At 43.7% G+C, this 20,264-nt stretch overlaps 1 protein-coding gene across 3 annotated transcripts; it reads right to left on the bottom strand.

Annotated features, from left to right (window-relative positions):
- Positions 1 to 26: 26 nt before the first annotated feature.
- On the bottom strand, positions 27 to 18,608 carry DUS1L (dihydrouridine synthase 1 like). Of its 3 annotated transcripts, none has more exons than XM_051797764.1 (13): positions 18,252 to 18,608; positions 15,007 to 15,115; positions 14,049 to 14,099; positions 12,255 to 12,367; positions 11,462 to 11,544; positions 11,192 to 11,295; positions 9,668 to 9,812; positions 8,963 to 9,059; positions 8,517 to 8,605; positions 7,581 to 7,747; positions 6,996 to 7,033; positions 4,040 to 4,115; positions 27 to 121 (listed from the first exon to the last, which is right to left on the bottom strand). In XM_051797764.1, exons 1-13 carry the CDS (start codon positions 18,486 to 18,488, stop codon positions 42 to 44), a joined length of 1,389 nt encoding a protein of 462 aa, XP_051653724.1. In that variant the 5' UTR covers positions 18,489 to 18,608; the 3' UTR covers positions 27 to 41. The 3 variants fall into 3 exon arrangements, with proteins under 3 accessions (XP_051653724.1, XP_051653722.1, XP_051653723.1); XM_051797762.1 differs by lacking the exon at positions 27 to 121 and adding an exon at positions 3,332 to 3,664; XM_051797763.1 differs by lacking the exon at positions 27 to 121 and adding an exon at positions 3,332 to 3,664 and having other exon boundaries at positions 12,255 to 12,307; positions 18,252 to 18,550.
- Positions 18,609 to 20,264: the final 1,656 nt, after the last annotated feature.

The following is a 20,264-nucleotide window of genomic DNA, read 5'->3' as shown; positions in this document are numbered from 1 at the left end:
TACTCATTTAAATGGATTTCATGAACTCGTGTAGCACTTTTTTATTGATAAGGAAATGCCAGTGGTAGGCCATGATGGGGTCCTCGGGCAGTGTAAATCCTGCTTTCTTTACGTGACTTACCTAGGAATAAAGGAAAAACAGTTGGAAAGAACCTTGGCACAACCACTATTAGTGGTAATGTAGAAACTGCCATTATGAGATTTGTGTTGGAGTAGTTGGGTGTGATTGGTAATTATCTGTCCAGATCTCATCCAGCACAGTGGTCTGTGCTGCCGAGATCTGTAGTAGGGGGTCTGTAAGAAGAGATTATGGACTGTGGCTGGTGCAGCATCATCTGTGAGCTGCTGTGGCTGAAAGGCTTCAGTGGGTGAAGGAGAAAATATCAACAGTTGGGTCTTTGCCTCAGGCCACGTGCATATGGTCTGTACCACCTCCTGGGACCCTGCAGCAATGGTCTCAGCATTACTTCCTAACTTAGTTGAAATTTCAGCATTGTTCCATTCTCTGGACAGCTCCCAAAACTGCTGCTGAACAAGGTATTAGTTCTGATACATGGAATGCAATATAAACTTTCAGAAAAAATAAATGAGGAAACTTTAACAATAGCAATGATGCTTCTGAAAAAGACCGGTCATGCATAGCTAGTAAGTGCTTGTCAAGCATTGATTTATTTTTTTTTTAAGAGTAAAGTCTCAGCAGATTTAATTTGACTGAGATTCTTATGCCATCTTCTTTGTGAAGCAGCTGGCAGTGGGTGAGCAGTGTGCTCCACAGGACAGTGCTCTTAGTATTTCCTACACCATCTGCTGGTGAGGACTGAGGCTGAGACAAGTCAGTGTTTCACTTTTCTGGTAGTCCATCAGCTGTGAATTTGCAGTGGGGTGAAAACTACCAACCGGTGTGGAACTGACTTCTGCTTCCTCTGATGCTGTTAGGGAATAGGGAAAGGATTACTGTCTGCTTTTCAAATGAGCTTTGTGCTTCAACTGATGTTATTTGGGCTTCTGTGTTCCTATGGATCTCTGAATTCCATTCAACATCTTATGGGATTGCTCTTGTAGTTTTAGACCGCCTCGTAGGATAACTTGATCAGGCTAAATTAATTTGAATGCGAACAGAAACTGGCTAATAGGGTATGTCAAGCTGTGAGAGAAATGTTCAAGATTCAGTAATTAGAAGTTTGGTAAATTCATAATGCAAGTAAGGCAGTTTCTTGACAGCAAAGAACTAATTCAAGCTTCAGCTTCAGTAGGCTTATTAAAAGCTACAGACTGAAGGGCAGCTGCATTAGCAAGAGATGGTCTAATTCAAACAAGAACTCAAGTGGCAAGACCTGAAAATCTTAGATGATAGATTAGGATGGGTAATCTTCTTGTCCCTGGCCCCACAGATACCACTGTTTCAGTTTTCCAAACGTTCTGCAGCTCTGACTGTTGTATTCCCAGTGCCTGTAGTTTATGTAACTGTGAAGCCTCTGCGTGCATATAGTTTGTACCCTATAAATATATGCTGAGATATGGGAGTTTCAGTCTTTGTTTTGATGCACTTTTTGTCTTCTTGATTTTTTTTTAATTTTCTCATATTTTATAAGCTGGTTGCCAAATAAAGGCAGTTGGCTCTCTTTTTGTCAGGTGAACAAATTATGTTTTCTTGTGTGCCTCTGAAAATAGATATGAGAATCCAATTTCCCTCAAACTTGAAGACTGTGCATCATTTTCAGCATCATTCTATATGCAGAGCACTGCCTTTTCATCCCTCTACTCCAGTAAAATTAAATAGTGTATATCTTCTTAAGGGCCTTTGAAACAGAAACAAAATAGGCCATTACCTTGCTGAGTTGGCAGACTACAATTTTTTTATTAAACAGGATAATTAGTGTATTGCCTTGCCTGAAAGTAATCCCTTGTTAGTGCAGGTGCAGGTGTGCCTGGTGTGAATGGGAACCAGCTCGGCTTGGCTCATTTTGTAACTGGGCCTGTGAGTTCACAAGCACTGGTTAGTGACCCAGGGGCCACCTGGACAGTTTTGCCTTGGTAACTGCAAGGTTGGCACCTTCCAGAATGGCTGTTGAAAGTTCAGGTGAAACTTTTTTCCATTAGTGTGGTGATTTGTAGCTGGATGAACAGAGGGAGGTCTGTGTTGCAGTGCTGAGCTGAGCAGCTCTCCAGCCCTGTTCAGTTTTTCAGCCTCCAGCCCTGCCACAGGACAGGAGTGAACAGGGTAAGCTCTGTCTGCATTTCTCCATTGCACCTGTTAAGAAATGCCTTGGGAGGGAGGTCGGGACAAATATACTTTAAATACTAATTCTATATAGAAATGTGTCCAGTTGGTATTCTCAAGTATAAGGCCCTTCCTGAATTTAGGAGCCAGAAACCAGCTTGATCGTTCCTTTGCACTGGTAAGTGATTCTGTGATGGGACTGTATTTGTGAGAGGTGTTCTAAAATCTGTGTGGGTACGATGACAGAACCTCTCCCCCAGCCCAGTCCCCCTGTGCTGAACTGGTTGTTTCGCATGCAACCGTCTTTTCGGACTTCATAAATTTTCTCTGGCACAGTGAGGAGGAGAATGATAACTTTCTGATGTTTTTGGGAAACTGTAAATGGGAAGGGGTCTGTTAAGCCGTTTGAAAAACAGCATAATGAACATTTAGCTTTTTTGCTAGAAGAGGGGGAATAGACCACGAAACTCAAAATACCTGACAGCTTTACGTGTATGTCTGAGGCAAGAGGTGGACTATTTCCCCAAGATGGTGGGAGAGGTGGTTTCCAGTTCCCATCTTTAAAAAAGTCATGTGTAGACCTGGTTTTGACACACTTCTCTCAGAATTTCTCAGGTGGGAAGCGGAAAGAATGATCATATAATAAAATATAAGACTTTGAGCAGGGAAAGGTTCACAAACTTGGTTCCAATTTACCACATAATTTTAGACAACCTGCTCTGTTAAAATAGAGATTTTATCTTCCCCCAACCTTTGGCTCATGGAAGACTTAAGTTTTATCATACTGTAAGAAACTAATAATTGTTAATGTGATTATAGCAACATCTTACAGTTTTAAGTTCACATTTCCCAAGTACTGCTGCATTCCTTTCTGCATTGAAAGCGTGGCCTGCTAAAACACAGATAGATGTGACACATTTTCTGTTAGTAAGTCTGATGTTATTTTTAGTATGCCAGAAGGCTGTTCTAATACAATAAATTTATTTCCCAGTATTAAAAACAGCACATGGAGGGTTAATGAACATACAAAGGGCAGAGTGTTATGGCAGCTTATATAGGTTGCCCCCCACCCAAAAATGCAGCATTTTCAGTCTTTAAAACACAGCATGAGACCTTTAATTGCATCCTTTTTATTTCAAATGCAGGATAATTCCCTGAGTAAGCAGTTTTTTACTTAAATAAAACTTTTCCAGAACTGAATCATGTGGAACAAGTTCACACAGCTGATGGTTCTTTGGCCCAGGGAAGCAGCGGCCTGGCAGGAGCTCTTGGACTGTTCATTTCCAAAGCTTCACACTGCACTGTCACCAGCCTCTTTCAGCACCACAGCCTCCCCCACCTCTGCCTCTCCTCTCTGACTCATCTCTGGGCTTCGAATTCCTCTTTGACTGTGCTGCCATGAAAGGGATTTTTCATACTTGGTCTTAAAAAGTAATCCATGACCTGAAGAAGCAAGGAAGGGACAAAAAAACCCAAACCAACAATCTGAAATGAGATGACTGCACTGGTAAATGGAACACCTCATTCCTTAAAAAGAATGTGTCTTTATAGTCTGGAAACTGCATCCCAAGGCTTTGAAAGCAGAAGGAATAACATACATAAAGGAAGAGCAGGCTTTTAAAATCATACCATAAACTTTTAGATAGCTATGTATGTAGATTTTAACACACACCCACAACCCATAACCCAAAGACTGAAGTAATGAATATACAGGTAAGGTGTTGTTTAGGCATGAACCCCACTCAGACACAATCTTCCTGCCACATACAGGGGAGATGAAATGTTTGCTTGGTGCCTGGTAAGGCCAGGTGCACTTACCTGGACAGTCTGCTGTCTCCTTGAATGCTCTTTTCTTACAGCATCCTCGGCACATGTTAAACACACATTTATTGCCCTGGGTTGGGATGGGAGTGTAAAGAAGCTTGTATCAGTGAAAAGAAAATTATTATGGTTTACTATAATAAGCAACAATACAGCTCTGCACATTCAGATCTTTGGAAAAAACCCATGAACTCAGCCTAATGGAGATGATGCAGCTGATGTCATATTGGTTATCAACTGTTTATACATAAAGAACAAACAAACCCTCCACATTCAACTTATGCAACCCCAGTAACCTGTTGGGCAGCCTGAGTTACCCACCACATGCAGGCACATGCCATAAGCCCTCTGTAACAAGCATGAGCACATTTGTTGCAGGTGAGCTTACAGTTCTCTGCAACACTGAAACATAGTGCCTGACATACTTGCTACCATCTGTAGCTATGCCTAAAATACATGTTACCAAGCAATTACTTCCCTATATGCAGCTTAAAATGTATCTGTGTATTTATTAAAATATAATGTGTGACCCTTAGGGGACAGAAGCAGCTGAGTCCTGGCTAACTGATGATGTGGTTATACCGGCCTGGGTGTCTGGGGTGCTTTGCTACCTCCACCCCAGTTAAAAATTCCTTCAGGTTTAAGGAGGCCTTGGTTCAGTCCCTTTTTTTCCCTCTCTCCCTGCTCCCCTCCCACCCCCAGTTTCATGATATAGCTCAGAAACACATGATCTAGAGGGAAAAATACCCAAACAGGTCCACTCACAAGATTTCAAGGGCTGCCTTCAACATTACAGTGATGCAAGAGCAAAACAGAAATGAGCCTAAGCCCAGCTGCAGCCAATCCTGGCTGACACACCGAGCAATGTCACCAGGATTAACTATGAAACAGGATGGGTTTGAAAGCAGGCCAGACCAGTGCTCAATGTTTTCCCAATAATGAACACAGCAAGAAAAACATTTTCTTCAGTAGCTGCAGCTCCAAATTGAGCCCCACCTGGCTGCTATTGCTTCGGTGAGATAACAATGTTTCAACAGTGAGCAACATCACATGCTTGTGTTCCAGGCCCTCCCCTACCCCCGAGGTGTAATGCTAATTTTTAAGCTAGAACAGAAAATTGCTTCTTGCATTTTACATGCTGCTTTACAGTTATATTAGCAGGAATAAATACACTCTGCCCACTCAGCTCAGCAATGCCTCCCTGTCAAGGAAACAGCCATGTTCCCCAAGGGAAAATAAAAGCAAAACAAACTCTTTGCAAATATCAAATACTTGAAGTTTCAATACACAACCTGGAAAACAGCTGCCTTGTTTCGCATTGCTAATAGTGAAAGCCAGTGTTAGTCTGCTACAAGTGCAGAACTGCTTGTTTTGGTAAGGGCTTGGATCCAAACCCAACAAGACCCAGAGCTGCAGGTGCTCCCTGACTCACTACAGGCTGTACTGTGATGATATTTAAAGTATTTGTACTAGTACACTAAAACCCACACTGCACAAATTCAAATTCTCACTTTGCAGGAAAAACTCCATCACCACCAATTATAGTAAGAGGGGGTTTGTTTTTAATTTCATAGTAAAATGTACATGTGTCACTAATGGAAGTTTGGTAATTTGATTCCAAGAGATCTTGGGAAGTTCATCTAAGTCACTCGACTCTCTTACCAGTAAATATCCTCAGCAGCAGTAAGACTGTGCTTTTTTTGGACAGGAAAGCAAATTATTTCAAAGAACCTATATATGTTAGTGATTTTTGTGTAGCACCTTCAACCCCAGATTGCTTAGTTAATGGTTGAGAGGTTTTTGCCTGAGTATGGACTTTCCCCCCCACATATCAGCAGGACTTGACATGCTCCTGCACTATAGGGCACTGGCACAGACCTACCTCAGGATTTCAAATGACAGAATAGGATCATAGAATAATTTGGGTTGGATGGTCATCTAGTCCAACACCCCACAAAAAGAAGGGACATTTTCAACTAGATCAGGTTGCTCAGAGCCCTGTCCAACCTGACCTTGAATGTTTCCAGGAATGGGGCATCCACAACATCTCTGGGCAATCTGGGCCAGCGTCTCACCACCCTCAGCATAAAAAATTACTTCCTTACATCTAGTCTGAATCTACTCTCTTTTACTTTAAACCCATCATCACCCCTTGTCGAACTGCAACCAGCCCTGCTAAAAAAGGTCCATGGCCATCTTTTTTGTAGTCCCCTTTAGGCAATGGAAGGGGCTTTAAGGTCCCCCCAGAGCCTTCTCTTCTCCAGGCTGACTCCCCCCAGCCTGTCTCCATGGCAGAGGGGCTCCATCTCCCTGACCATCTTTGTGGCCTCCTCTGGACCTGCTCTAACAGCTCCATGTCTCTCCTGCACTGAGGGCCCCCGTGCTGGATGTAGCACTCCAGGCAGGGGTCTCACAAGAGCAGAGCAAAAGGGCAGAATCCCCCACCCACTGACCTGCTGCCCATGCCGCTTTCAGTGCACCCCAGGACACAGGTGGTTTCTGGGCAGCAAGTGCACATTGCTGAGTCATGCCCAGCCTCTCACACACCAGCAACCCTAAGTCCTTCTCCCCAAGGCTGCTCTCAATCTGTTCATCCCTCAGCCTGGATGCATACTGAGGTCTGCCCTGATGCAGGTGCAGCACCAGCATTTGGCTTTGTTAAACCTCAGAGGTTCCCACGGGCCACTGCTCAACCTTGTCCAGGTCCTTCTGGATGGCTCCATTCCTCAGGTGTGTCCACCCTGTGTGCACTCCCAGCCTGATGTCTCTGCAAACCTGCTGAGGCTGCCCTCCATCCCGCTGTCCACATCACTGGTGAGGACATTAAACAGTGCTGGCTCCAGTATAGACCCCCGAGGGTCACCATGTCTTACTGATCTCTGTCCAGACATTGTGCCACTGACCATTACATGGTCATTTAATTTCCATTTAAGGGACGCTTGTACTGACTTACCTTAGGGTTTCCACATTGATCACATTTTGCATATTTGGCTGGAAAGATGAGAGAGAGCTGATTTCAGCAATGGTATTTTTATGTGGAAAAAGTAAGGTAAAAAAAAGAAATCATGATCAGACAAAGCTCAGTGCTTTTCTAGCCGCAGACTCTTTTTGAAATAAAAATACAGTACCTCAAATAACAGTGCTAAGGTAAAGATACTTTGAATTTTTAAGTGCCTCTAAGCTAAATCCAAACACAGAAAATTCTAATCCTCAAGTCAAGCTCAAGACAGGAGGACATCTGCTTGAAATGCATAAAAAATTTCCATTTCAAATACTAGTTACAGCTATAATTCAGTTTGCAAAGCATTTTGATCTTAAAAAGATGCTTATAGTGAATCAGTGACCTGCTACTTTGATTCGTTTTCTTTATTAATGAACATAATTTGAATCACATTGGCTATTACTGAAGTTTTCTAACAATTTCCCCTCTTTTTTAAAGTTTCTACAACTACACAAGCAAGGAAAATATATAGTGGCAACTATGTCAAAGGTGATATCAGCAACTCTCCATGCATTTATGCCAATAAATGGAACTTACGTTTTAAAGATGGATCAAAGTTTTTATTTGGATTTCTTAACTTCTTTTTTTGTTTATTCTTTGACAGAAGCTCAGAATTTCCATCTTCCTCCTCTTCCAGAGTACGTTTCCCTCGTACACCTTTTTCAGTTCCACTGGCTCCATTCTCCTTGCATCTCTCCTTTGGCCTGAAACAGCGAACTTCATCATAAGTTGGCTGGAGGGAAGAAGTAGCTGTTCCCTGGCCACTACTGTGCTTTACTGAAATCTGGGTAAACTGTAAACCTTTGTCATAGCTACAAGAAAGTGTCACTGCCCATAGAAGTGGAATAGAAAAACCTAACTTTTCATGAGTTAATAACAGACACACTGTCAGATGTATCAGCTGGAAAGTCAATTAAAGTTGGCCAGTTAAATTAGGCACCTGTTAGCCTATTATTCCCAGGGTTTACTTAAGCATTTAAGTATTTATTCAAGTATTAATCTTGACACTCTTGTTCTCTTCTTCAGCCCAACTTTCAGCAGAAAGGGAATAAACTATCTGAAAAGTGTCCATACACTACAAGCAACCTTTATAGAATACAATTTAGTTCCCATCTTTGCTACCATGGTAGTTACCAGCAACATTTGTGCTGCATGTAACAATAAAGCACTGTCAGGTAGCATATTTGCTGCACATCAGGTTCTCTTTTTGAGCTACAGGGGAATTCCTGGTTTTTACTTTCCAGAGAAAGAGAGAAATCTGAGGAGGATCTAAAGGAGAAGATGCAAACAACGAGCAACATCCCCAGGAACAAAATAATAACCACGAAAGAAACAAAACAGAGTAAAAATAATCCAAAGTCTTCACTTTTTTTCAATGAATGTAAGCTTCTAGAACAGAATCAGTGGCTGATACTGCTGGAATGGGTGTGAAAGGTCTATGAGTACCTTTAAGTATCAGAATAGATGACTCACCCTGGCCTGATGTATGGCTGACAGATCCAGTGGAAAAAAGGCAACCCTTCTTTTGGCTTTTCTCCTTCTTTCTGATTAGCTATTTCTTCCTGCAGCATAGAGTTACAGTCACTTTTCCTGGAGTTCTCAGGCAATATGCTAAATAACACTTCAACTCCAGGAAACCACAAACTGAAATTCAAGCTAACAATTATTGACAGTTACATACGAAAAAACCCTCTACTAAGACAGGTGAATTGAAGCACACTTGTAACTCATAAATCAGCTTTATCCCATGTAAAGTTGTTCAGGCTTAAGGGGATGCTACTGCAGTAGACTACCAATATCAGGGTTGGTAAAGCCACAAAGTTCCAGAAAAGTGACCAATGGGTGTCAACTGCATGACACATATGGCACATTCCCACCAAGTGCAGACAGTTCTGGGAGATTGGGGCCCATCTTGGTACCTGGCATCGCAGTTTCAGCTCCCTGTTGACATCTACAATCCCCTCTAGCGTCTTCACTTTCGCTAATTCTTCACGCAGCTGCTGGTAAACTTGAAGCCTGAGGCAAATCCCAAACATCAAGTCATATTTAGACTGAGATCAACTAAACATATCTTTATAAAAGTTTCTTATAGATTTTTCCTAGTGCACTTGCCTTTGGTAAAAGCCTATGTTCTTCCCTCTAACTCCAGAGAAAAGCACACATACCTCTTTTCCAGATAAATACTTGGAATACAACCAAGGTACTTTGAGATAAGTTCACATGAATGTATAGTGCACCAGCTGCTCCTCAGTAACTGCCCATGGCCATGCTTTTGGTCCACAACAAATGCAAGAGCACTTTGCTTCACAGTGAACAAGGAGTGAGTTAACTCATGCTTGCCATGAGGGGCACGTGTGCATAAGGGGAATTACCACATGGCAGCTACTGCGCTGTGAGCTCACACCCCAGCTTGTCTTGGGGCAGTTTGTTCATTCCCCATGCCCTGTTTCCCAGATATGATGTGAAGGGTAAAGGCCTCAGCCCACATCCTCTCCAGCCAGGTCCAGGAAAGAAAACCTTGCAGAACACTCGTTCTGGCCCATCAAATCCTTGTCCAGAAAACCTAGACACTTGATAAGCAGGATGAGCCCTAAAAACATTAAGAGTTCTCTGGAGATACTCACGTGTGATGCCAGAGCTTGAAGAGATGAGCCCTAACGTAAGACAATGGACAAGGGTACTTCTGCACTATCTCCAGATACTCCTCAGCCATCTCCCACACCAAGGGGTTTCGGCCTTCAAACAAGGCTGGATTATGAAGATTACCTTCTAGGGAATAAAAAGAAATACTCAAACTTTCATTTCAGGATTGAAACAAAAAACAAAATCTGGAGATTGATCAGCTCTGTCTGTTGTAATTCTACCAGCCAGCCACAGACACATCACCCATGTACTACTCACAAGAGGGACACAGGATCCGTAAAACTCTAGCCTCACCTCAGGACACTGTATTTCACTATACAATTCTTAATTGAGCCCAACTGCACATATCTATGTCAGGATAGGTGCAATTGTGCAAGAATTGTAACAGAAAGCTAGAACTTGTTTCGCTCAGGAAGACTGCAAGATGCCTTCTCAAACGGGTTAGATGTTTTTTTTCTTCCTTCTGCCTGTCAGAGAAAGTTGCAGGGAGAAGTGAACAATCTCTCTTTCTCCCTAGTATGCAGAGAGATAACATGTTTGCAGATGTGTACAAGGCCTCCTCAGGCCAGAGAGGGTGGGAGGGGAGAGAGAAGACACAAAAAGCCTTGGAGAGGGCGGGGCGTTGCTTTTTTTTCCCCTGGGGCCCTGGTGTGTGCACCATCGTTAAGAAGTGGTCCTTGCATCTGAAATAAACCTTTTTTTTAATCCTTCAACTGCCTTGGCGTTCTTGGGAAGAATACCCGCATATGTTTTACCTTACAATCTAATTAAAGTACAATTTCTAGAAAGGCATCTAACCTTGACACAAAGACAGGAAAAAAAATAATAAATGGAGAAATCACCACTTCTGTTGTCCAACGGTTAAATACTTAAACAACAAGTCTTACCTTATGTCTGTATTGACATTTGTCTGGCCTAAGTTTACAGATACAGCTTCTCACTATGCTTTTCTCTACTGGCTTCACAAGCCTTTTGTTAACAAGTATTTTCTAAAACCAAGATTCTACAATCCCCCAGAAAATATCCTTCATTGCTGTAACTGTGTGAGTGATTGGAAGCTCTTTCTGATGCCTATCCTAGTTCTTCCCGTAGGAAGTTATGTCAATTCTTTCTTGTCCCAACCCAACATGAAACATCTGCAGAATATTAATCCACAGATGCACTTAGTTAATTAAGAACCACTCAAAATCTGTTCCATTGATTAACAAATGTAATGAAAATATTCCAGGAAAACAGGAGTCCCCTATGCCTTTGCCAAGTAATTAGATTTGAGCTGTTCAGTACTGCAAGTCCAGCACAACAATTCTTACAAATCTTAAGTGATTCCTGGTCCTGCTAAGAGATGGTCAATATAAGAGGAGAGAGAATGGCCACTCCACTGTCAATCAAAGCTGTTTACCAAGTCAATCTGACATAAGCTTTTAATAAATGTATATGGGGTTGCTAAGAGAATAAGAAACAGTTTGTATTCTCATCTGTTACGAGTAAGAGTTCATTTTCTTTACCTGCACTCATGACGCCATGTACTCCTGTCTTACGGATACATTCTTCCACGTCACTGAGACACTGGATGTTTCCATTTGCGAATACAGGAATGTTTACAGCTTTTCTATACCAATGAATAAAAGAGATGCATAAAACTGAGAATTTGAGTCAACCTACAAATTCTCCTCCTGTCACACAAATTTGTTTGCTCTTCAATGTCACTGCACACTCTGCTTAAAATCCAGTGTGTTAGCAGGAATTCACTAAGACTGGTACTGCTCACTGCTCACCTGACAGCTTGAATGTGCTCCCAAGATGCCACACCAGCAAGTGGTCCTTTCTGTTCCTTAGTACGGCCATGCACAGTCAGCAGCTGGAACACAAAATTACATTTACTTTTCACAGGTATGAAACACTGGAACAAATCCGCTGACAAAAATTTCCTGTCACCCTATACACTTCATGGATGCACTGAATTCCCACTGCTATTTCAACAGTGCAGGCAGTTTAGCATCACAGAAAGATGTCAGCAGCTCACCTACCATGGCATGGTCTTGGGCTCCTTTCAGTTTGTTATTCCATGGCATGACAAGATTGTACCATGGGAGAACCTACAGATTTCCTTTTGCACTGGATTCCATTTGTGATATATTGATCTAGCTTTCTTCTCAGCAGAAGGTCCAAATACTGTCACTACTGGCTCTAACTACAGACCATCTCTTCCAGTTTAACTGGAGTTAGATCCAAGAAGGCTGCCTCTTTCTTCAGCAGTGGTGGTCATCTTCGATATTCTTTTTTTCTACAGTCCTACACTGCCTCCTGCAGCACTCTGGAAAACTGAGATGCTCAAGCACAGTAAAGGATGCAGTGATTACAAGAGACTCTGAAATCATCATGTCTCCTGTATCATGCTATTGACCTGCTGCCTGGCACTGCAAAAACACATACTCACTGTATCCTGTTTGCTCTGTCTGCAAAACAGTGCAGCCTATTCATCTCCACAGTACACCAAGAACTGGTCATCAGATACTTGACACAAAGACATGTCCAACGCAAGAGTACAGGGAGCAGCTGCCTCCTTACCTGGCAGCCAGCTTTCTCCAGCATCTGTGCATACTTCACTGTCTTGTCAATGTCTGGGAAAACGCGGATTTTGCATGTGATGGGAACAGAGAGCTTCTCGTTAGCCAGTAAAACTGAGAAAGATTGAAAGGACAGGTAAGTGGGCTTCACAATGCTATGAAAAGTGTCTACTCTCCTCAAGATCTGATACCATGTGTAGTATGGAAAAAGCCTGAGAAGTTAATGCTGTGTAATTCTCACACCTTAAAAAATCAGCAGTGTCCTCCGCAATCCTTATTGCATAGGTTATTCAAGTGACAGTAAAACATAAAGCACAAAATCTGCATTCTAACAAGGTGGCATAAAATAGTCACCATTTAATAGCCCTAATGTTTCCACCCCATCAAACCTTCACTTTCAAGGACCATCCCCTCAAAACTTAATTACTGATACAAGGTTAATTATCATCACAAGCTATTGTACTCCTCCAGTGTTAACACTTGCTTGTCTACCTTTCCTATGAAAGGTGCTTTGCTTCTTTGCAAATTATCACCCAAATAATCATGACAAAGTAGAGTCTTGTCCATGGCAAGCAGAGGCTTGTCAACTGAGGCAGAGTGTGGACCCGAGTAAGTAGTAAATGTAGATCACAGAGTCAAGGTGAAATCTAGAACATGTTAAACTCCTATAGTTCTTACACAGTGCATGGAATCACAAAAATACTAAAAAAGGGAGCCAATAGGAAAACACTGAGTAAGGGTATCTCTGAAATTCTCTTCTCTTCCAGACTTTGGATGTACAATGTAGGAAGTCACCTGCTGTCTTCTAACGCAAATCCTACGAGCTCCAGTGATAAGTACTCCCTATCACCCTTTCAAAGGAGCACACAAGCAAGGTGTACATAGGTTCAGGCAGAAAAGAGAACTCCAACATTTCAAAGGCAGCTGGGGAAGAAGGACGAAGAAGACCACAGTCTAAAATAACTCTCCTACTAGACAGCCTCAGTTCCCACCCAACTAGATGACCTGAGCTCTATTCACATCTTGAGCCTATTCTGATTTCCATATTTCACAACAACCACATTACATGCTGGGCAAGGAAGCACCATCTCTCTTCCCAGGTTCTCAGCAGTGTCTTTGTGCCAAACAGCACTCAAGATTCCTCAGACCACAGGGAATGCAAACAGAAATAAGACTCTAACTTCATGGTTCAGACACTTGCTTCCAAGTGGGGTGGAGGCACATTCTCAGTTCTACACAATGACCAAAACCTTGCTTTTTACATCAGTTACAAATGCATGTCTTAAAAAAATGTTCACAACAGCTACTGAGAGCCTGAAAACAACCTACACAAATTAGGAGAAGAAAGACATGTACTCTGCTGTGGACAGACAGAGTACACTGAATTGATCAGAAAAGGGTAACTGTGACTCCAAGCAGAAACCTGTCTCTTGGCACCTGAGAACTCCAAAGTGAAAAAGTAAGGTACTGGGAGTTCTGCTGTTTATAGAGTTGGAGAGCCACTGAGCCATCATATGAAACTGGAACTTAATTGACTCACTTTCACCTAAAATTGTTTTCAGGTACTGAAGACTTTTAACAGATCTAGTATGAGTTTGCAGTGGGATACCACCAAGTATCTTGAGGGTGCCACTGTATTACAGCAAGAAAGAAAGAAAAAAAAAAACAATGCAAAAAACCCCCCAAAACCTAAATACAACCCTCCCCAAAGAAACATGCTGCACCTCCTTTCCCCAAAAATCCCTAAAGCTCCTCTCAATGATGTGTTCTTTCAATTCCCTCTCTAAATACTTACTCATTCTCTGAAGAAGATCCCACTCCTCTTGCAGAAATGCTCCGTAGTGACCTATGATAAAATAGCATAAGACAGATTTGTGCAGAGGAGTAAGATCCTGAAGCACACAGCTCTCATAAACACTCACATACAAAGATCTAGACACTCATATGCCTCATCAGCAGAAACAGAGTTGCTCTGTCCTGCCCCAACTGGAAGTTGGATCATTCTGTTGCCCCTGCCACACTAGATTTACAGGGTAAACAAGGAATCCCCGCACCCTGCTTTCACTGGTACTCCCTAGGGCTGGTGTGTTGACACTGGCAGCTCAAAGTCCAACTTTCAGAGGTTTATATCAGATGTTTAAAAAATCCAGTTAGGATAAAAGCTGGTAAGACTGAAAGATCTGTTTGCTCTGTACGCCACTGATCATTTCCTACTAGTCTTTGAAAGACATTTTAGAAGAGGAATGGGCATTTACTGAATACATTTTCCTCAACATCCTAACTGATCCCAAATTTCCAAACACAGGCTTTGGTTTTCAAACATGTAGTATCTGTAAGGGTGTAAGCAGGTGTCCTCTTCTACACTACTGTGAATAAACTCTGTGCAAGTATCCAGAAAACAGGAGATGATAAATGTCTGCATGATGTAATTTTAAATGTAGTTTTTCAAAATTAGGCTGTTTGAGCAACTGAAATCAGAAAGAAAATCAAGCTCTTACTAAGAATACTTTTTGTGAAGGATATTCTAGACACAGGAGCTGGCACTTAAGAGAAATGGGAATTAATTATTAGTATATCTAATTTTTGCTTTAGGTACTACAAAGCATTACCTGTTACAGTGGGTATAAATAAGTCTGACTTCAGCAGTTCTGCAGCTCCTCCCCAAGGCTTGTCCCTCTTCTCGTATTACTGCCAACGTTCACATTTGGAACATGCCATTTCTCTGTTTATTCAGGGTTCAGGTTTGCACGTACCTCTCTTTGCAATCATTTGGGGGCAACCCAAATTTAGGTCTATGGCATCACAGTAATCCTGAGCCAACAGCGCTGCCTGGACAAACACTTCAGGATCATTGGCACAGAACTGTGAAAACCAAAGAAAAGTGGAATAATCAGGCAATAGCTTTCTTCAGGTTGTCCTGGTTTGAGATCCCTAAAATCCAATTCCCGAGTCCAAGCCCCCCTCCCAGGGATTTCTCGAGTCAGCTGATGGTCCCCCCACCACAAGGTACTGACAACACATTATGATGTAGTTATGAAGCAACTACCTGCTACATAAAACAGGCATAATATGCACAGTTAATAACAGCAAACACCATTTCTCAAACTGATCAAGGGAAGTCAATTGATACAATCTTTTTGGACTTCAGTAAAGCATTTGATGCTGTTTCTCACAATCCACAGCTGGATAAACACATCACGTGATGGGTGAACAACTGGCTCACAGGTCAGGTGCAAAGGGCTACAGTAAGTGGGGTGACATCAGGTTGGAACTGGTCACTATTGGGGTTCTGCAGGGCTCCATCCTCGGTCCAGAGCTCTTCAACATCTTCATGACTTGTAACTTTGCCAATGATACTAAACTGGGAGGAGCTGTAGACTCCCTCAAAGGCAGGGAGGCCCTACAGAGGGACCCTGACAAATCAGCAGGCTGGGCAATCACCAGCCATATGAAGTTTAACAAAGATGAGTGCCAGGTCCTGTACCTGGATGAGGTGATGCTGTGTGTACGGACAGACTGGGGAATGAGATGCTGGAGAACAGTGCCAGGAAAGGGACCTGGGGGTTCTGGTCGGTGGCCAGTTGGACATGAGTCAGCAGTGCCCTGGCAGCCAGGAGGACCAGCTGTGTCCTGGGGGCAGTTTGGGTGCCACAGTATAAACAAGATTAGAGAGAGTCCAAAGGAGGCTACGAAGATGGTGAAGGGTCTGTAGGGGCCAGATGAGAAATGGCTGAGGTCACTTAATTTGTTCAGCCCCAAGGAGACTGAGGGGAGACTCCACAGCAGTCCAAAACTTCCTCATGAGGGGAAGGAGAGGGACATCACCGATCTCTGCTCTGATGATCAGTAATGAGGAACAGCTGGAGCTGTGTCAGGGCAGGGTCAGGTTGGATCTCAGGCAAAGGTTCTTCCCCCAGAGGGTGGTTGGGCACTGAACAGGCTCTCCAGGGCAGTTGTCACGGCCCCAAGGCTGCCAGAGCTCCAGGAGTGGTTGGACAATGCTCTCAGGCACAGAGTGGGATTGTTGGGGTGTCCTGTGCAGGGCCAGGAGTTAGACTTTGATAATCCTAGTGTGTCCCTTTCAACTCAGGATATTCTATGAAAAAAAAAAACCCAAACAAAACCAGTGACACTTACCAGCTAAAGATCCTCAACCTTCAAATGACAAAATGAGAAAAATGAGCATTCAAGAGGCAAAGAAATATTTGATGAATATTTTACATGTGGTACTCTAGAATAAACCAGAACAACTCTTAAAATTCCCTGTAGAACAAATAGCTGCAGCATTTTATCACATCAAGGTGGTGCAGAGGAAAAGAGTTACCTGTAGTATCCCTGGGTCTTGAGACAACTCAAACTTTGTAGATACTAATAAGCACTACTGTGCCTAAAATGAATTCCCACTAGCATGGAATGTGAAACAGACACAGGGACTATTAGTCAAATGCTCAGTCTTAAATATAATTTACATTTAAAGCACAGTGTAAAAATAAAATTAAGAAAAAATAGATTAATTTGAAACTGCTTTGTTGAAGAGGACAGAGCCAGACTATTCCTCTCATTTATGCTTTTAAACAGATTTTCTAAAATTCATTATTAACAAAAATCAATGCCATCACATCTTTAAATAAACTTGAAACAAAATTTGAACTCAAACACTTCTGAGCAGAAAGTGTTACCTAAACCTATCGCACTACATAAATTATGGCTGACACCAACTAAAAAAAAATCACTTGCTTTCTCTGAGATGACTGAAACAATGGAAAGCCTCCAACCAAGCCACATAGTGAGGATGTTTACACTGTTAACAAAGCCTACAGAGCAAGCTGAGCTCAGATGTACCTCTGCCTAATCTAATCCCAAGAGTCTGTGACCAAATCTGTAAGGATTGCTGCACTAGGTCAATCCAAAGATTACTCTACTTAGTTCTGTACTTTATGTCCAATAGCAGTGAGTGGGAAGAAAGATAACACAGCAAGCTCACAGTAAGTGACCCTCTTCAGGCAGTCGCCCCTGGAACACACAGCTTACTGAGCTGAAGATCTGTGACTTACAGCTTTCTAAGACGACTTGAATTTCTTGTATTTTTCTGTGGCAAAAGAAACTTCCCACACATGAATAATATACCAGACCCTGAGATTAGCTCAGTCGGTCAAAGCACGGTGTGAATAACACCAAGGTTGTGGGCTGCAGTAATGAATTCTGCAGTTTATAACTATCACTACACTTACTGGATTCTCATTTGTCATCTTCAAGTCAGTAATACTTCCACTGACTTCTCTCATCTCTTCCAGGGTGGAGTCCTCACCCATTTAAGTGCTCCATGTGTGGAAATCAGCCATTCCTCTGCTCATGACAACTGTCTTCCCCTGTATTATTCTCCAGCTCCACAAGCCATTCTCCATCTTTGGGATAGAGTGAAGTACCTGAACATCACACAGTACTCAGGAAGCAGAAGCAAAACATGCTTTAAGCCTTCCTATCTTCCTTGCGTCCTTTCTCTATAGCTAAGCACCGAGCTTGGTGTTTCAGAGAGCTACTCAAAAAACTGTGATTCTCCCTGAGTGGTATAAAATCTGGGGGACACCTTGGCTCCACAAGACCAGTTGTAATCTGTCTCTAAAAATGAGGTGCAGGGGACTGAAACCCTGTGAGAAGTCCAGTGCTCCAGGCCCCTGTAGTTAAGACACCAAATTCTCTCGTACACGAGATGAACAGAAAAACACACTTATCTTCATGAACTAAGTATTGTCAGGGGTATTTACGTGAAGAAATGAGATTTCTGTCGTCCTACACAACCACGTTAAAATCTGAATGAACCTGACTAGCTTCAACTCACGCACATTTGGAAAACGCCTGGATGTGTTAATATGAGCAGGGAGGAAGGCGCGGGCGCGTTTGGCAGTGCTGACTTGCGTTCGCAGCGTTGCCCAAGAGCGGCATGGCACGGTGAGCCCGGGGCAGCTCCTCCGGCAGCCAGGGCGGGGGCCGCGCTCACCTGCACGATGAGCGGGCGATCCTCGGGACAGGCCTCGCCGTAGAGGTTCTCGCGGCGGTAGTTGGCGTCCCTGAGGAAGACCTGGGCGTGCAGCATCGGCGTGTAGCAGAGCTGGGCGCCGTGGCGGCGGCTCAGCAGCCTCCAGGCCAGCTCGCTCTGGTCCACCATGGGCGCCACCACGTAATGGGCGCTCCGCAGCGTCTCCCTCCAGAAGGCCTCCCCGCGCAGCTTCGGCATCTCCCGCGCGGCCGCCCGTGCAGCGCTGCGGCCGCCGCCGCCCCGCGCCGCCGCCCCGGGGCTCGGCCTGAGGCCCGCGGGCTCCGCGACCGCTGGGCCCGGGCCGGGCCCCAGCGCTGCCGGACGGTGCCACCGCCATCCCGCTCCGGCCAGCGCTGCGGTGCAGCCGCGCGCCGTCCCCTCCGGAAACCGCGGCGCTGGCAGCAGGGGCCCCGCGCGAAGAGGCCCGGCCGCGGGGGCCCAGCGGCGCCTGAGGGGCGGCTCCCCCGCGGTACCGGGCACCCGCAGGGACCCGCCCTCCCCTGTCCCTGAGGCCGCCCCTGCAGGGCGGGAGACCCGAGGGCGGTTTCTTTGGGCCCTTCGGCCGCTGCCCCAGCAGGAACCGAGGGGAAGCGCCATCAATGAGCAGCGCAGGAGCTCAGACTGAGTGAGGGGCTTGCCCTGTCCTTGGTGTCGGATGGCCAGGGCAGAGAGGTCGAAATTATCGAACCGGCTGAACCAAACATAACAGCAAACATGGCAAAACTGCTCATTCTGCCTCATTTTATAAAGCTACTGACCATCACAAGGATGAGCAGAGTGGAGGATTTCTACTTTTCTCAGCCAATACCTTCCAGAACATCAAAAGTGCTGCCATCTCCAGTCAAAACATCAGTATAATTTGAGTCATAGGGCTTTCTTTCTTCAAAAGGGAAAAACTCAAAATCATTATGATACTATAAAAAAGCATCAGAACCTAAGCAGGGTTACACGTACACTCCAATTGCTCAGTAAGTTTGTTAAAGTCTATCTATTCACAGCCCTTACAGTTCAAGTTCACTGTCAAAGCCTACATTTTTCTCCTCCCCAACTTTCTAGCACTCATGGCTGTGGTGAACTTGCTGCAAGAAATAGTTAAGTTTCAAGCTTCTAATTCTTCTCTACCATCTTTCGTTGCCCTCAGCAATGTAAACAACCAGTTCTGCTATTTTAAATACACAGCCTCTCCAACCCTCCTTCAACAGTCCCAATTGCCTCTCATGCAGCTGCTCCAGGGATATTTTTTCTTTCTTTTGACCCCAATATGCTGGCATGATGTCTTATCTTCAGTTATGGTAATTAAGTGCAGGAGAAACAAACACCTACTTCCTTTATCACTATTCTACCTTAAATCTTTTGGGTTTTACTTGACCTCCATCTCAGCACCAGAAAACTTCTCTACTTCTTCTGTCTAATAAGTGTATAGAGTCAGAGGACTGTTCTTCAGTCTTGAGATTAAGACCAGCATGATCTTAACCTATGAGAAGGTAGCTGAAAAGGGAGATGGAATGTATCAGCTGACAAGTCCCCACTTCACGTTCACAGAGAAGAGCAGGTATGAAAGACTTCTGCCTTTCTCTTCTCAAAACAAGCAACTGCAGTATTGGATTTTGCATTCTGACATTATTATACTACCTCTGTCTGTCTGATGGGCTACTGAGAAACAACAGGCAGTACCAGCACTAATAAGGTTTTTATTTTTTGGCACACTGAATTCAGCAGCCAGTTATATAATGGCTTAACAGGGCAGCAGCTCATAACTAGACAATAATGGGAAAAAAACAGAACAAAACCAAACATCTGCTTTTCAAATAACCCCCACAAGAACACTGAGAGCATATAAGCTGTCAGTAATGCTTGATCCTTCTATGACTAAGCCAGTATCTTCAAGCTCTGCTTAGATGAAACCATGCACATTTGTTATACAGAGAACTTGTCCAAATCCTGCTCTGACAGATGGGACAGCATTAGTCCTTG

The sequence above is a fragment of the Manacus candei genome, unplaced genomic scaffold (assembly GCF_025592945.1).
Source record: "Manacus candei isolate 608988 ecotype Guabito, Panama unplaced genomic scaffold, ASM2559294v1 h1tg000047l, whole genome shotgun sequence".
In the NCBI taxonomy this organism is placed as follows: Eukaryota; Metazoa; Chordata; class Aves; order Passeriformes; family Pipridae; genus Manacus; species Manacus candei.
This window is presented reverse-complemented; position numbering and strand designations above follow the sequence as displayed.

What these genes read in the sequence shown, in the direction of transcription:
- DUS1L (XM_051797762.1), bottom strand. Translation starts at nt 18,488, where the DNA reads ATGCCGAAGCTGCGCGGGGAGGCCTTCTGGAGGGAGACGCTGCGGAGC. An exon ending in TGGAGAAAGCTGGCTGCCAG is followed by an intron (nt 11,545 to 12,254) that starts GTAAGGAGGCAG and finishes TTTGTGTTCCAG; the next exon opens with CTGCTGACTGTGCATGGCCG. An exon ending in TTCAAGCTCTGGCATCACAC is followed by an intron (nt 9,060 to 9,667) that starts GTGAGTATCTCC and finishes GATTTGCCTCAG; the next exon opens with GCTTCAAGTTTACCAGCAGC.